Source organism: Hippopotamus amphibius, chromosome 2 (assembly GCF_030028045.1).
Source record: "Hippopotamus amphibius kiboko isolate mHipAmp2 chromosome 2, mHipAmp2.hap2, whole genome shotgun sequence".
Taxonomy (NCBI): domain Eukaryota; kingdom Metazoa; phylum Chordata; class Mammalia; order Artiodactyla; family Hippopotamidae; genus Hippopotamus; species Hippopotamus amphibius.
Window position 1 is genome coordinate 12,631,695 of NC_080187.1, and position 16,973 is coordinate 12,648,667.

Below are 16,973 nucleotides of genomic sequence, written 5' to 3' on the forward strand. Positions count from 1 at the left end.
TCCCAGCACCACTTATTGAAGAGGCTGTCTTTTTTCCATTGTATACTCGTGCCTCCTTTGTCAAAGATAAGGTGCCCATATGTGTTTGGGCTTACTTCTGAGTTCTCTATTCTGTTCCATTGATCTTCCTTTCTATTTTTGTGCCAGTACCATACTGTCTTGATCACTATGGCCTTGTAGTATAGTTTGAAGTCAGGAAGCCTGATTCCACCAACTCCATTTTTCCTTCTCAAGATTGCTTTGGCTATTCGGGGTCTTTTGCGTTTCCATACAAATCGTAAGATTTCTTGCTCTAGTTCTGTGAAAAATGCCATTGGCAATCTGATCGGGATTGCATTAAATCTGTAAATTGCTTTGGGTAGTACAGTCATTTTCACAATGTTGATTCTTCCAATCCAGGAACATGGTATATCCCTCCATCTGTTTATGTCATCTTTGATTTCTTTCATCAATGTCTTAAAGTTTTCTGCATACAGATCTTTTGCCTCCTTAGGCAGGTTTATTCCTAGGTATTTTATTCTTTTGGTTGCAATGGTGAATGGGAGAGTTTCCTTCATTTCTCTTTCTGCTCTTCCGTTGTTAGTGTATAGGAATGCAAGAGATTTCTGTGCATTCATTTTGTATCCTGCTACTTTACTAAACTCATCAATGAGTGCTAGCAGTTTTCTGGTAGAGTCTTTAGGGTTTTCTATATATACTATCATGTCATCTGCAAAGAGTGACAATTTTACTTCTTCTTTTCCAATTTGGATTCCTTTAATTTCTTTTTCTTCTCTGATTGCTGTGGCTAACACTTCCAAAACTATGTTGAATAACAGTGGTGAGAGTGGACACCCTTGTCTTGTTCCTGTTCTTAGAGGGAATTCTTCCAGTTTTTCTCCATTGAGAACAATGTTGGCTTTTGGTTTGTCATATATGGCTTTTATGATGTTGAGGTAGTTTCCTTCTATGCCCATTTTCTGGAGAGCTTTTATCATAAATGGATGTTGAACTTTGTCAAAAGCTTTTTCTGCATCTATTGAAATGATCATATGGTTTTTATCCTTCAATTTGTTGATATGATGTATCACGTTGATTGATTTGCGTATATTGAAGAATCCTTGCATCCCAGGGATAAACCCCACTTGATCGTGGTGTATGATTTTTTTAATGTGCTGTTGCAGTCTGTTAGCTAGTATTTTGTTGAGGATTTTTGCATCTATATTCATCAGTGATATTGGTCTGTAGTTTTCTTTTTTTGTGACATCTTTGCCTGGTTTTGGTATCAGGGTGATGGTAGCCTCATAGAATGAGTTTGGGAGTGCTCCGCCTTCTGCAATATTTTGGAAGAGTTTGAGAAGGATAGGTGTTAACTCTTCTCGAAATGTTTGATAGAATTCGCCTGTGAATCCATCTGGTCCTGGGCTTTTGTGTGTTGGGAGATTTTTAATCACTGCCTCAATTTCTGTACTTGTGATTGGTCTGTTCATGGTTTCTATTTCTTCCTGGTTCAGTCTTGGAAGATTGTATTTTTCTAAGAATGTATCCATTTCTTCCAGGTTATCCAATTGATTGGCATATAGTTGCTTGTAGTAGTCTCTCATGATGTTTTGTATTTCTGAGGTGTCCGTTGTGACTTCTCCTTTTTCATTTCTAAGTCTGTTGATTTGCATCTTCTCCCTTTTTTTCTTGATGAGTCTGGCTAATGGTTTATCAATTTTGTTAATCTTCTCAAAGAACCAGCTTTTAGTTTTATTTATTTTTCTTATGGTTTCTTTCCTTTCTTTTTCATTTATTTCTGCTCTGATCTTTACGATTTCTTTCCTTCTGCTCACTTTGGGGTTTCTTTGTTCTTCTTTCTCTAGTCGTTTGAGGTGTAAGGTTAGGTTGTTTATTCGATCATTTTCTTGTTTCTTAAGGTAGGACTGTATTGCTATAAACTTCCCTCTTAGAACTGCTTTTGCTGCGTCCCATAGGTTTTGGGTTGTTGTGTTTTCGTTGTCATTTGTTTCTAGATACTTTTTGATTTCCTCTTTGATTTCTGTAGTGATTCCTTGGTTGTTTAATAGTGAATTGTTTAGCCTCCATGTGTTTGTATTTTTTGCAGTTTTTTTCCTGTAATTGATATCTAGTCTCATGGCGTTGTGGTCTGAGAAGATGCTTGATATGATTTCAATTTTCTTGAATTTGCTGAGGTTTGATTTGTGACCCAAGATGTGATCTATCCTGGAAAATGTTCCGTGTGCACTTGAGAAGAAAGTGTAGTCTGTCGTTTTTGGATGGAATGTCCTATAAATATCAATTAAGTCGAGATGGTCTAATGTGTCATTTAAAGCTTGTGTGTCTTTATTTATTTTCTGTTTGGATGATCTGTCCATTGATGTAAGTGGGGTGTTCAAGTCTCCCACTATAATTGTGTTACTGTCGATGTCCCCTTTTATAGCTGTTAGCATTTGCCTTATGTATTGAGGTGCTCCTATATTGGGGGCATAGATATTTACCATTGTGATATGTTCTTCTTGGATGGATCCCTTGATCATTATGTAGTGCCCTTCCTTGTCTCTTTTAATAGTCTTTACTTTCAAGTCTAATTTGTCTGATATGAGTATTGCTACTCCAGCTTTCTTTTGACTTCCATTTGCATGGAATATCTTTTTCCATCCCTTCACTTTCAGTCTATATGTATCCCTTGGTCTGAAGTGGGTTTCTTGTAGGCAGCATATAGAAGGGTCTTGTTTTTGTATCCATTCAGCCAGTCTGTGTCTTTTGGTTGGAGCATTTAATCCATTGACATTTAAAGTGATTATTGACATGTGTGTTCCAATTACCATTTTCTTAATTGTTTTGGGTTTGTATTTGTAGGTGTTTTCCTTTTCTTGTGTTTCCTACTTAGAGAAGTTCCTTTCGCACTTGTTGTAAGGCTGGTTTGGTGGTGCTGAATTCTCTTAACTTTTGCTTGTCTGGAAAGCTTTTGATTTCTCCCTCAAATCTGAATGAGATTCTTGCTGGGTACAGTATTCTTGGCTGTAGGTTTCTCTCTTTCAGGACTTTCAGTATATCCTGCCATTCCCTTCTGGCCTGCAGAGTTTCTGTAGAGAGGTCAGCTGTTATCCTGATGGGTTTTCCCTTATATGTTGTTTGTTGCTTTTCTCTTGCTGCTTTTAATATTTTTTCTTTGTGTTGAATTGTCGTTAGTTTGATTAATATGTGTCTTGGTGTATTTCTCCTTGGGTTTATTCTGTATGGGACTCTCTGTGCTTCTTGGACTTGGTGAATTATTTCCTTTCCCATGTTGGGGAAGTTTTCCACTAGAACCTCTTCAAATATTTTCACAGACCCTTTCTTGTTTTCTTCTTCTTCTGGGATGCCTATAATTCGAATGTTGGTACGTTTAAGGTTATCACTGAGGTCTCTGAGGCTGTCTTCTAGTCTTTTTATTTTTTTATCTTTTTCCTGCTCTGTGGCGTTTATTTCTTCCATTCTATCTTCCAACTCACTTATTCGTTCTTCTGCCTCAGTCATTCTGCTGGTTAGAGCATCTAGAGTATTTTTAATTTCAGTTATTTTGTTATCCATTGCTGTTTGTTTTTCTGAGTTCTTATGAACTGTTTCTTGTACTTTCTCTAATTTGTTATCGAGATTTTGTATCATTTTTACTATCATTACTCTAAATTCTTTTTCAGGCATTTTTCCTATTTCCTCCTCATTTATTTGGTCTTGTGGGTTTTTTTCCTGCTCCTTTGCCTGCATGGTGTTTCTTTGTTTCCTCATGGTTGTCCAAGCTTTTGGGGTTGCTTGTCCTGGTGATAGAGGTGTTTATAGAAGACTGTCCAAGCCTCAGACTAATGTCCAAGTATTGGATTAGACGAATATTCAGTCTAGGAAACACATACATGTATAAGACACACAATTATTGAATCCGTTAGGACATAAGGCTCTAGAAAGACCTGACAGAACCCCAGTGTGCTGTCAGATATTCAGAGAGAAACCCAGCAGAAATTGACAACTGAAACAGAACAAATCAGAGACAAAAGCAAAAGCAAACAAACAACAAATAACACCCTACACATACAAACATCAATCCAGGGAGATTTTGTAAGCTAGGATCAAATATAGAAATGAGCTGGAGTACCACCAGAGAGAATGGAGATTCTCAGAATGTAATTAGACAACTGTACTAAGAACTAAGATAAAGACAAAAGCCTAATATTAATACCAAGGCAGTGCATCATCTGGAGAATAGAACAAGGAGTCTGAGCAGACCGATAGTGTTGCTTATAAGTATGTTAAGATAAAATACACTTAAAATGGCTGGAAGAAAGGGGAACAGAAGAGCGTAATGTGGTTGGAAATATGCAAAGAAAAAGAAAGGAATAGAAGTGTATAAAAGAAAGGGATGAAAGGAAAGTATGAAAGATATTTTGTCCGTACTACCAAAAACTTAGCTAGATATAGAAGTATTTTAAAAGGCAAAAAAAAAAAAAAAAAAAAAAAAAAAAAGAGTAAAAAATATCCTTATAAAATTATGTTGTAAAACTTGTAGATCCCTTAGGGCTAAGATCGTATTTAATAAATCAAAAAAAAAAAAAAAATCCAGAACTGATCCCCGAATGGACCAGTTCAATAGGTATTGATACTACTATTTCTGTTTCCTTAGCGTCTCAGCTGTAAGTGTCCTTTTCCTTGCCTTGGGTTTTTTTTTTTGCGTTATTCTGTGACCAGCAGAGGTTCCTTTATTGTTCGTCTGTAAGCCTCGGTGTGTGGGGAGGGAGAGGGTGCAATAGTGGCTCCTTCTCCTGGGAGGGAGTGAGCAGTGGCGCACTGTTGCTTCAGTCAGGCTTGGAGGTGCCTGTTGCAGAGGGCGCTGGTGGCTCAGGCGTACACAGAAAGTCTTAGAGTTGGGCCTCTCTCGGGGTTTTTTCTTTTTGATGCTGGTTTTTTTTTTTTTTTTCTCTCGGCAGCCTCCCTGCTGCTGGCGTTGCAAGGAGTTTTAATCTAGCCCCGCCCGAGCGCCTGAGGGTGCTTGTTATCCCTGAGCGCCTTATGTGGCCCCGCAGGGCGTCTCTCCGCTGCCTGTTGCAGAGGCGCAGAAAGAGAGAGAGAGGCTATGCGCGCGGCTCCTCCCCGCCGCCCGGGAGCCTGCAGCCTCCAGCCGCCATCATGGCCGGGCAGCTCTCAGGGATCGGCACTCCTCTCCGCGGACCTCCTCCCTCCTGTCCTCTCGGTCCGTCACCCTACCGGCAACAATGTTTCTCCCCCTGAACCAGCTCTCCGGTTCCCACGCTCCCGCTCCTGGACCCTCCGTTCAGCCGCGGATCGATGTCTCGGTCCGGGAACGCTGAGCTGCGCTGCGGACCCTCCGTATGTTTCTCACTCCCTCCCGTCTGCCACAGCTCCGCCGCTTCACCCTCTTTGAGCCCTCGTAGATGCCTTCCTACCGGCTATGTCAGGTTCTCCGCAGCCCTTTCCGGTGTCCGAGGCCGTCTGCTGGTGTTCAGCTGGTTCTCTGTGGGAATGACTGTGTCCTTCCGTGCATTCCCAATGCATCTGTGGAGAGGGATGCACTCCACGTCTCTCTACTTCGCCGCCATCTTTTTCTCCTTCCCTTGTACTGTATTTCTCAGAAGGTTGTTCAGAGCCCTCCTGTGAGCCAGGCACGGTTTCAGGTTTCAGGAACACAGTGCTGAATAAACCACACAAGACCACTGATCTCAAGGAGCCTGCATTCTGCGCGGCCGCGGGCACAGTCCGGGACGGAAGCGGGAGCCGGCGGGCGGCGGGGCTGCGGGCGCGGCGGGCGGAGTTAGTTGGGAGGCTCCGGCTCCCTGGGCGGGGACAGGCCGGGCACGCGGCGGCCGCGGCGGCGGCGGCGGGGGCTCCCTCCTGGCGCGCGCGGGGCCCAAGCCCGCCCGCCGCTTGCCTCAGCTCCCGGGGACGGCCACCAGTGATTTCTTAACCCACTCCAATCTGGCTCCTTTTCCATATCTCTATTGCAACTTTGTTAATAATGTCATCAATGGCCTCCTTGTCACTAAAGCCAATGGACAATCTTCCAAGCTTGTTTTGCCTAAACTTTCATCATATTTTGTTGGGGATTAATAGCTGCTGCCTCTTGAAACTTCTTCTATTCTTGGCTTATATGACTACTCCTTTTCAGTCCTTTTTGCTAATACCTCTCTATCAGACTCTTCAATGTTAGAAATACTCAGCACTTTTCCCGGCCCTCCTCAGCTTTCATGTTTCACAAGCCTCCTCATTTATGTCACTCACTCTGATAAACAGGCAAAATAGGTTCAAAGAACTAAATTTTTCTTAGTTCAGTATTAAGCAAAATTGTCAGTATTTATGTATATGTAATTAGCTTGCAGTAGAAGGACCCAATATACTTCCCTTCAAAATTTTCTCATCAAAGGACACACCTATATTATTCTTCCACTATTGGATTCAACCAGCCTCCTAGGTGTCTATATGGGGGAAGAAGGACTGTTAAGAAGTTTCCTGGTCTACTCCCAAGGGCCGTACAGAAGCAATTCACCCTACCTGGCAAGGTTTTCAGAAAGTCTGCTTAGACTTTTCCTCTGATTATGCAAGGGTGAGTCAAAAATTACCCACACTCTGGCTGTAGAATTTACAGAAGTTTTAATATAACTGGAATGAGGATAATTTTTGACTCACCCTTGTACCTACCTTCAGAAGAAGTTTATCTTATTCTAACCAATGCTTGTTAGCAATTTCCCAAATTAATTTCTGGGCCCCCTTGTCCAAATAGCAAAACCTTCATGAACATCTCCAGATACTACCAGCCCACATCAGCTCACCCCTTCTGAATGGTGGCAGGTGATCTTGTGGGAATTGCTTTATTTTCTGAAAGAGACAACACTCTAGCTCTGATGAGAAGTTTAGGGCTAATCTTTCAGTCAGATGTACTATCTCATGGTCATTAATTATCCATGTCTCTCTTGTTTGATCTTTTTTGGAATATCTGTAAGCTTATAAATAAAAGATCTTGATTTTGTAATGACTACATGGCATTGAGAAAAAGGAGTCCAGGACTGATGGCAGAGTGAGGTCAGAAGTAAAAAATTGTTAGGTTTCCTAGGATCAAAGGACTTAATGAGCTTTATAAGTTATAGAAGGTGTAATTAATGAATTTATTTATTTAATATATCCAAATCATTCTTTACATTCTAAGTGGTTTGTGTACTTGGTTGAGCATGAGAAAGCTGGCACATAAATAGGGGAAGTGGGAAGCTCAGAGGTCTTCCAGGCCAGCATTCTTAAAGCTGAGTGATTAGTTGGAGATAGTGGTGAAAGCCAGGTGTGGTTATTACAAAATGAGTTTGTTTCCTGAATTGCTGATTGCTTCCTCTTCGTTGGAAGAGGACATAGTGACAGCAATGGCAGGGACCTTGACTTCGGGCCCTATGTGTCTCTGTGTTCCATTAGGTTGCTCTAAACTTCTTGTTATATCTTTAAGGCCAAAAAACTTGTGTTCAACTATAGGCCCTGATGCATAAGAGCTAGTGGTTGTAAGAACTTGATGAAATAATTGAGGCAAAAAGATTTCGGAGAGAGTTTATATCTTTCATTGCTATTGTTATTAACTATAACATAATCAGGGAAGGATTGATCAAGCAATTAAATCCACATATGTATTTGTATGTTATTAGGACCATGTAGTGTTTTTTTTTTTAAATAAATTTCTTTCTTTCTTTCTTTCTTTCTTTCTTTCTTTCTTTCTTTCTTTCTTTCTTTCTTTCCTTCCTTCCTTCCTTCCTTCCTTCCTTCCTTCCTTCCTTCCTTCTTTCTTTCTTTCTTTCTTTCTTTCTTTCTTTCTTTCTTTCTTTCTTTCTTTCTTTCTTTCTTTCTTTCCTTTCTTTCTTTCTTTCTTTCTTTCTTTCTTTCTTTCTTTCTTTCTTTCTTTCTTTCTTTCTTTCTTTCTTTCTTTCTTTCTTTCTTTCTTTCTTTCTTTCTTTCTTTCTTTCTTCCTTTCTTTCTTTCTTTCTTTCTTTCCTGCATTGAGTCTTTGTTGCTGCCTGTGGGCTTTCTCTAGTTGTGGCGAATGGGGCTACTCTTCATTGCGGTGTGCAGGCCCCTCATTTTGATGGCTTCTCTTGTTGTGGAGCATGGGCTCTAGGCACGTGGGCTTCAGTAGTTGTGGCACGTGAGCTCAGTGGTTGTGGCGCACGGGCTTAGTTGTTCTGAGGCATGTGGGATCTTCCCGGACCAGGGATCGAACCCATGTCCCCTGCATTGGCAGATGGATCTTAACCACTGCACCACCAGGGAAGCTCAAGACCACGTAGTGTTCATTAATGGAGTTCACCAAATATTTCTACCTCTCCACCTTACAGATACATCATTGGATTGTGCCTCCTGGCTCCCCTGTGTTTGAGTGGGGATCATGAGATTAGTGGTTAGAAGTGGTGTGATTCACTTCTGGATAGAGTATTTAATTGCCAGTGCAAAACCCTCAAGAGTCTTTCTCAGCTTTTGACAGAGTGAGGATTAATGTTTGCAATGGTGACTGCTCTATCAGCTTTGGTCCCTCTGTGCTTAAAATAAACAGTACCCTATACTTTTCTATGGTGGATATGCAGTGTGAGTCAAGAATAAGCATTTGGTTCTAGGATTCAAAGGTTTTGAGATTATTTGTTTCCACAGCATAACCTAGCTTATCCTGACTGATACAAGTTGCTTTTTCCAGGATATAAAAAGCATTTCAGTGAGGATTCTGGCCATGTGGAGAAAAGAAGTATTAAGAAAGAAGGGAAAAAGAGTCAGGTACTGAAAATTCACACTGTGATGACACTTTGGTATTGGTGGGGGAATAAATCTGCTTTGTAGATTCTTCTATTTTTCCCATCCTATTCTCACTGCTCTCAAACTGAAGAAGCCCCACAGGGCTGTTCACTGTTTCTCAAACACATTACAATGTTCATTGCCTCTACTACTTGAATGGTTTCCACTACTTGAAATACTCTGTCCATTTCCTTGTCCTTTCAACTTTTGTCTGTCCAGATTCAACCCATCTTTAAGGACAATTGAAGTCTTTCCCAATACTTTATGAAGCCCATGTAATATCTTATAAATACTAACAGGGTTTTATAGTTCCTTAAGTACTGAACATTGTCAAGCTTAACAGGGAATTATCTGGAGAATTATTCGGGAATTATTTCTGCTATGGCATTGTATGGGTAGCAGAAACTGTTTTCCTGAAATCAGAATTTTTAGCAGTAACTAGCTTGGGATTGAATGTACACCTGGTCAAGGTCACTGATAGAGACTGAGTGTTCTGGCTTCCAGGTCAATGCTCTTACTGTGATTCAACACCATCTCTTATTACGTCTTTGGGTACCATGTGAAAAAAAGGGTACAAAGGAAGGATAACCTGATCATCTCCCAGTATGACAATCCATCGTATTGTTCTTTCTATGAGTAAATTCTGTCCCTTAATTTCCTCAAACCCCTCTTCATATCTTTGTTCCTCAGGCTGTAGATGAAAGGGTTCAACGTGGGTGTCACTATTGTGTATATAACAGTGGCTATCCGGTCCTTCACCACTGAGTACATGGACAGGGGCCTAAAATAGACATAGATGATACTCCCATAGAACAAAACCACCACAGTGAGGTGGGAGCCACAGGTAGAGAAGGCCTTCCACTTCCCAGCTGCAGAGGGGATTTTGAGCACAGTGATGATGATTCTCAGGTAGGAAAAGAGAATGCACAGGAAAGGGGTGGCAATGACAGCCAGGGTCTCGGTCATGACCACAATCTGGCTGGAGGAAGTGTCCGAGCAGGAAAGCTTAAGCACAGGCTGGGTATCACAAAAGAAGTGCTTGATGACATGGGAGGCACAGAAAGACAGGCGGGACATGAGTAGCACACGCAGCATGGAGTGCAGGTGAGAGATGGTGCAGGAACCCAGCAGCAGGAGGAGGCAACGTCGTGGGCTCATGACCACGTCATAGTGTAAGGGGTTGCAGATGGCCACCAGCCGATCTATGGCCATCGAGGCCAGCAGGTAGCTGTCAGTGTTCCCCAAGGCCACGAAGAAGTACATCTGGACCAGGCAGCCCACATAGGAGATAGACTTTGTCTCTGAGAGTAAGTTCACCAGCATCTTGGGCACGAGGACTGTTGTGAAGCAGATATCCATGAAGGACAGGTTGCTGAGAAAAAAGTACATAGGGGTGTGGAGCTGGGGGACTGAGTGGATGGCCAGGATGATGAGTCCATTCCCCACCAGGGTGACCAGGTACATGACGAGAAAGACAGCAAAGAGGGGTTTCTGCAGCTGGGGGTTGGAAGAGAGGCCCAGGAGGGTAAAGCCAGAGTTGCTGCTGCTGTAGTTCTTCATCTCCATGTCCTTGACCTCCTGGTTTTGGAGAAACCGGGGGAGAGATGAGATGGGCAATTTGATCGAGATGGCTTCTTCCCTAACCTTCACCGAATAAAAAGAAAAAGAAGCCCACTGCTCTTCATTAGGTTATTTACTTTAAGAAACTACAGAGAGCAGAAGGTAAAATCCAACAAGGAGAAAGTTAAACAATTCCAAGAAGCTACTCCCTAAATAAGAAACTAAAGTTTTCCCGTGTGTTCTTAGGAACTTCTAGGCCTAATTTGTCTGAGTTCTCTTTTGAAAGATTCTTCTTAGGTTGTTTTAGGTTGTTTCCTGACCAACTCCCTGACCCCCCACCCTTTTATATAGGAATATTTTGCACTTGTGAGAGAGTTTCTGTAGCATAGAATACGTTCTGAGAGATGGAGTGCTGAGTTGGAGTCTATGAACACAGAAAATTTTAGTAGATACTCCCAGTCTGAGACAATCACCCTTCATTCCACTCCTGGGCAGTGTATTCATTTGACTCTGGATTCTTTCCCCATTTCCTTCGCTGTGTCTTTTATTTAGCCTCAGTCCTAGGACTTTGTTTTCCCTGGTGGTGAAGGGCTATCTGACCCTCCTTGGTCCTGAACCTGGCTTCCTCAGATCTATGTGACATTTCTCAGGGCGGTAGTTAGTCCCCTTCCCACTTAGCTGAAACTGGTGACATTGTATATTTCCTCATGCCTTGGGCAGGTCCTCTCACCTCAGTGTACCCATCAATAAGATGGGGATGGTTGAACTTTCTGCCTGCCTGCTCCTGGCATTTGGAGACTCAGATGACATTTGACATTTGTATATTACCATGTACCATCTTCACATCAAATTTTCTGAATTAAATATGTACAGATTTGTATATCAATTATACTTCAGTAAAGCTATTAAAGAACAAAAAAGCAAGCGACATCGCAGAACCTTGAAGGTTTGCTAAGAGGACCCTGCCCATTTGTCCCTGAAAACTTTTCAGGGTTGGACCTGAAATGAATTCCATGATTTTTAACTACAGTTGGTTGAGCAGTCTCACAGGCGAGAGTCAATTCCACTTACTTGCAGTACCTGCTTGTTGTGCCCCCTCCGCCCCCCACCCCCAGAGCACACTTAGAGGATGTACACGTGTGTGTGTTATCTAATGCCAGATCATTACATATGTTACTTATCCTGAAACTCTGATGGAGAAATACAATGTCAGTGAATGAGAGTGCTAGAATTCAGATGTGGACTGCCTATGCCCCCTCCCAAATACTTAGCCTCTCTTTTCTATGCTGTTGGTTTTGCATGACCCACATAAGGTGGAGGGAGGATGCTGCCTTATCTAGGCTTTGTTGTGATTAAGAAGAAGTGTGGGGGGACTTCCCTGGTGGTCCAGTGGTTAAGACTTTGCACTCCCAATGCAGGGGGCCCAGGTTTGATCCCTGGTCAGGGAACTAGCTCCTGCATGCCGCGAAGATCCCATATGCCACAACGAAGCTCTGGTGTGCCGCAAATAAGACCTGACCAAGCCAAGTAAATAAATAAATAAAAATAGTAAAAAAAAAAAAAAATAGGAAAGAAGTGTGGGGTTTTGATTCACAGGCAATTTAGGAGTGAAAATCGAAGCACTTTTCATTTTTTTCAAAAGCACAATTATAACAACTTGATTAGCTTACCTGCAATCTTTTTTTTTGTTTTTTATTTTTTACTTTTTAAAGCTCTTTACTGGAATATAATTGTTTTACACTTTTGTACCAGCTTTTGAGGTACACCAAAGTGAATCAGCTGTATTTATACATATATCCCCATATCCCCTCCCTCCCATGACTCCCTCCCACCCTCCCTGTCCTGGCCCTCTAAGGCATCACCCATCATCGAGTTGATCTCCCTTTGTTATACAGCAACTTCCCACTAGCTATCTATTTTTTAAGTTCATTATTAATTACATAAATTATGTCACTACCTTCCTATTATTTAAATAAGATACACCAACACATTTTTACATGGTATAGGACTTTGTAAACGAAAGTGATTATGGTCAGTAATAAAACATTTTTTGTTACTGGCAAAATTAAAAATACAGTTTGATAAAAGGGATTGGTAATGCTTTCTACAGGTGTTTAATATTATTGCTCATACAATAAGCTAAAAAAATGACATTTTAATGATGGAGCTTGCCATCCGTCATGGCTGGGAAGGACCAGGATGGACTGGGAGCCTTTCAAAGCCTTTGAAATCACACTAACCCTCCTTAAAAGGTTTTTACTCCCTTCCTTGACAGACAGGAAATAGATGCTATTTCTGTCCTTCTCAACTTCCTTCCTTAGTATTTTCTACTTCGTGGACATTTGTCATCTCTGGCTGATTTCTCTTCCTTGTTTCTTCACCCCTTGAGCAGCACCTTTCTCTTAGCTATCAGCTATAGGAAACCAGGGAATACACATTTGGAGCAGAGAATGAACATTATAAACAGGATATAAAGGTGCTTAGTAGGTAATGTACTGGTGCAAAGCTATGCATCAGCCATGCACCTGCTGCCCTGAATGAGCGAGGACAGTTGAGAAGTGACTAAACTGGGAAAAAGTCAGTTAGCATTTATTGGACAGGTTCTGTGTTTAGTTCTAGTCTCGTGTAATCCTCACAAAAGCACTATGACATTAGTAGTATTATTTTCCCCCTTTTATAGATAAAGAGACTGAATTTCAGAAAGTTACACAGCATGTATATGTAAGATTCAAACTCAGGTATGCCTGATTTCAAATTTTGTGTTTCAAACTACTTTATTGGACTTCTCAAACCATCATCGTATGGTAGAGAGCTATGCTGGACTGTCCTTTGCAAGCAGCAGTCCTCTTCCTGCCAACTGCCTTAAGCCCCCTTGCAGACCTGCTCCTCCTCCTCCATCCTTGGCTCCCACACATTGGGGTCCTTTCATTGTCCTTCCTTCCTGCTCCCATCTCTTCCTCTTGTTCCACAAAGCCACATGCTCTTCTCCCTTCCCTGCCTTCACGGGGGATGGTTGTGGAGACTTTGGATCTCAGCTCTGGCTGGTTCTGAGCCAACAGCAGCTCTCTCCTCTTGCATCATCAGGACCTGGTCTTAGAACCTTTCCAGAACTCATTGTTTTGAAATTCAGCTTGTCCTTATCTAGCCTCATTTCACTGCCAGCAGGAAGAACACAGGTATACCGTCTCCTGAACAGATATGTCCTGCTGAGGGGTCCGCAGGGCCCTTTCAGGATGGTCTCTCCCTCCTCACCTTTCTGAAATATCTCCTTTCTGCCTAGTTTTCACTCCTATAACAGATTAAAGGTTTACCTAGCCCTTCCCAGCTGCTCAATTGTAGATGCCAAGGCAGGTGGACTTCTCAAATATGCCCATTGGAATCCTTTTTCTGTAGAATTGTCTTCCCTCTCTCTCAACATACTGATCCACTGAAGGTGCTTAAAGTGGGACTTTTGACAACAGGTCTCTTGTGTTCCCCTGCTGATCTGGCCATGCCTCACCCAGATGTCTCTACCTTGAGACCGCCACATCACTGCAGCCCCTTCCCAGGTGCATTCTCTACCATGGTCATATAACAGCTAACAATTACACAGTGCTTACACATGCCAGACGCTGCTCTAAGAACTTCACATAAAGTCATTTAGATTTTACAGCACTCCATTTAATAGATAATGAAAGTGAGGCAGAGGGAATTGAAGTGACTTGCTGAAGGCCACACAGCTAGGTGGTGGTGGTAGACCCGTTTGGGGTGTATCCTCCTAGCCCCTGCATTATATTAAGTTTCTAGCTCACTTGTTGCCCTGCTGACCCCTTTCCTGGAGGAGAGAACTCTGTGGATCTGGGTTGTAGGATGTGGGCTGTGCCCTTTAAGGTAGAGGCCAGTGCTTACACAGAGTAGGTTCTCCAAAAATGTGTGATACGTGATTCAAAGCAGAGAGAGGGTAAAAAGAGAGGAGAGGCAATGTTCCTGGCTTTTAAAATGAAGGAGAGAAGAAAGGATTAGGAAAAGATCACAGGAAGATGTTAACCCCAGTCTCTGTTCCCAAGACCCCTCAGCCCACCTACCTGTGGGCTCCACAGAGGAGACTCAGGGTCCTGATCAGGCCTGGGGTCCTGCCAGCAGGCTGTGATCAGGCCTGAATCTCTGTGGAAGGAGGCAGGTTGCTGTGAGCTCTGACTTCAGAACTGTGCTGGTTCTTCTCTCCACCTGCAGTGGGAATTGCTGATAGAAGGGAAACCCAGGGGGGTGTCCTCCCCCACAAGCCAGAGCCCTGGGGGGATCGGCCCTGCAGCCTTCCCAGGAGAGGAGAACATTCCTGATGCCCTCACTGAGCTCTGTGCCCAGGAGACGGGGAACCTGGGCTCCAGAGGTGTAGTCTCAACACCCGGGAAGGGAAGGAGGGCCATGGAGCTGCAGGGGTGGAGTTGTGCTCCTGTACATACATGTGTGCTACGTACATGTGTGTGCTCATACACTCTATGTGCTCTCTGTACATGGCTGTGCTCCTGTGCATGTCAGCATGTTGGCTGGAAGGAGAGGTGATGGCCTCTGACATCCCTGAGGTTCTGTGTCTGCATGGATGACTGTATCTAGGTGCAGGTGTCCTGTTATGGAGACGGGATTCAGGTACCAGCTCTGGAGTCAGACTGAATAGATTGAGATACTAGCTCTGCCTCTTACAAGATGTGGGAGCTTTTGCAAGCGTTAACCTTTTTTTTTTTTTCTTGTTTTTTTTTTTTTTGGCCATGCTCAGCGGCATGTGGGATCTCAGTTCCCAGATCGGGGATTGAACCACTGCCTCCTGTGTGGAATCACAGACTCTTACTCACTGGAATGCCAGGGAAGTCCCAAGAGCTAACCTTTCTGAGCTTCATTTTCGATTGTTTTTTGTTTGCAATTCTTAAGCATTTTAAGGCTTCAACATCTTAATCCAGACGACTTGTTATTGAATTCATGTTCCATCAATTATTATATTGGTGAATTTGGGCAAATTAATTAACCTCACTAATCCACACTGTCAACTATAAATGGTATAGAATATACAATTTTTAGATAGTTTTGTCAATTTTCCCCTTTAAATAGACTTTATCTTTTAGACAGTCTTAGGTTCACGGAAAAATTCATCAGAAAGTACAGAGTTCTTCTATATCCCCTGCCCTTACATACACAGAGCCTCCCCCATGATTACCCTTCCCCATCAAAACGATGCATTTGTTATAATTGATTAACCTACATTAACACATCATCACCCAAAGTCTGTAGTTTACATTAGGCTTCATTCTTGGTGGTGTACCTGCTATGGGTTGTAACAAGAATATAATGACGCATATCCATCATTATAGCATCATAGAGAATAGTTTCACGGCCTTAAAAATCTTGTGCTTCATCTGTTCATTCTTTCCTTCCCCCAACCCTTGGCAACTACTGATCTTTTTACTGTCTCCGTAGTTTTGCCTTTTCTGGAATACAGTGTTGGAATCTCATAGAATGTCAGCTTTCTCAAATTGGCTTCTTTCTGTTAGTATGTGCATTGAAGGTTCTTCCATGTGTTTTCATGTCTTGGTAGCTCATTTCTTTTTATTGCTGCATAATATTCTGTTGCCTGGATGTACCATGGTTTATTTCACCTACCTAAATATATCTTTTTGTAAGTAGTTAGAGATGATTTATTGTACATAGAGAATGCAAAAAAAATTAATTTGCTGCCTGATGTCAACTGAAAGAAAAATGTACTGCCTAAAAGTGGAGAATTATGTTTTATTTGGCGGGCAAAACTGAGGACTTAAACCTGGGACACAGTCTCTCAGATAGCTCTGGGAGACTGATCAGAAGAGGCAAGGGAGGAGCTAAGATACACAGGAGTTTTTGCAACAAAGACTAAGTAGTCGGAATATCAAAAGATTACTGTTAAAGAAAACCAGACATTTCAAATTAATGAATTTTGCACTTTTCTATGTATGGGAAGATGCAAATTTGGGCTCATTGAAATCATTCCTTTCATATGCACCTTAGCTATCTGGGGCCAGTATCCTGTGCTTTCTCATCCTGAGTGTCCTCAGGGTGCGTTGTTGAGGGTGGCTTGATGGCGACCTCTATTTTCCATCCTATTCTCCCTGCTCTCAGGTTATACAAGCCCCACAGGGCTTTTCACTGCCCCTCAAACACATTCCAAAGATTATTGCTTTTACCTACATGGGTGGTTTCCACTATTTTTTTTTTTATTGAAGGATAGCTGATTTATCACATTAATTTCTGGTGTACAACATAGTGATTCAATATTTTTATAGTTTATACCCCATTTAAAATTATTAGAAAATAATGGCTATAGTTCCCTGTGCTGTATCCTTGTTGCTTATTTATTTTATACATTGTAGTTTGTATATCTTAACCCTCTACTCCTATCCTGCCCCCCCCTTGCTTACTCCACTGGTAACCACTAGTTTGTTCTCTATATCTGTGAGTCTGTTTCTATTCTGTTATATTCATTTGTTTTATTTTTTGAGATTCCATATATAAGTGATAACATAGAGTATTTGCCTTTCTCTGTCTGGCTTATTTCACTAAGCACCCACCATGTAGGTCCATCCATCTTGTTACAAACGGCAAAATTTCATTCTTTTTTATGGCTGAAT

General features: G+C 42.0%; 1 protein-coding gene and 1 non-coding gene across 2 annotated transcripts; one reads left to right on the plus strand and one right to left on the minus strand.

The window, feature by feature from the left end:
• Positions 1–9,411: 9,411 nt before the first annotated feature.
• On the minus strand, positions 9,412–10,434 carry LOC130846037 (olfactory receptor 1L4-like). The gene has a single exon (XM_057723999.1). The coding sequence runs from the start codon at positions 10,345–10,347 to the stop codon at positions 9,412–9,414; it is 936 nt and encodes a 311-aa protein (XP_057579982.1). The 5' UTR covers positions 10,348–10,434.
• Positions 10,435–11,716: 1,282 nt separating this feature from the next.
• TRNAG-CCC (transfer RNA glycine (anticodon CCC)) lies at positions 11,717–11,789 on the plus strand. The gene has a single exon. It is a non-coding gene; the product is annotated as a tRNA-Gly (tRNA).
• The last annotated feature ends 5,184 nt before the right edge of the window (positions 11,790–16,973 follow it).

What these genes read in the sequence shown, in the direction of transcription:
- LOC130846037 (XM_057723999.1), bottom strand. Translation starts at nt 10,347, where the DNA reads ATGGAGATGAAGAACTACAGCAGCAGCAACTCTGGCTTTACCCTCCTG.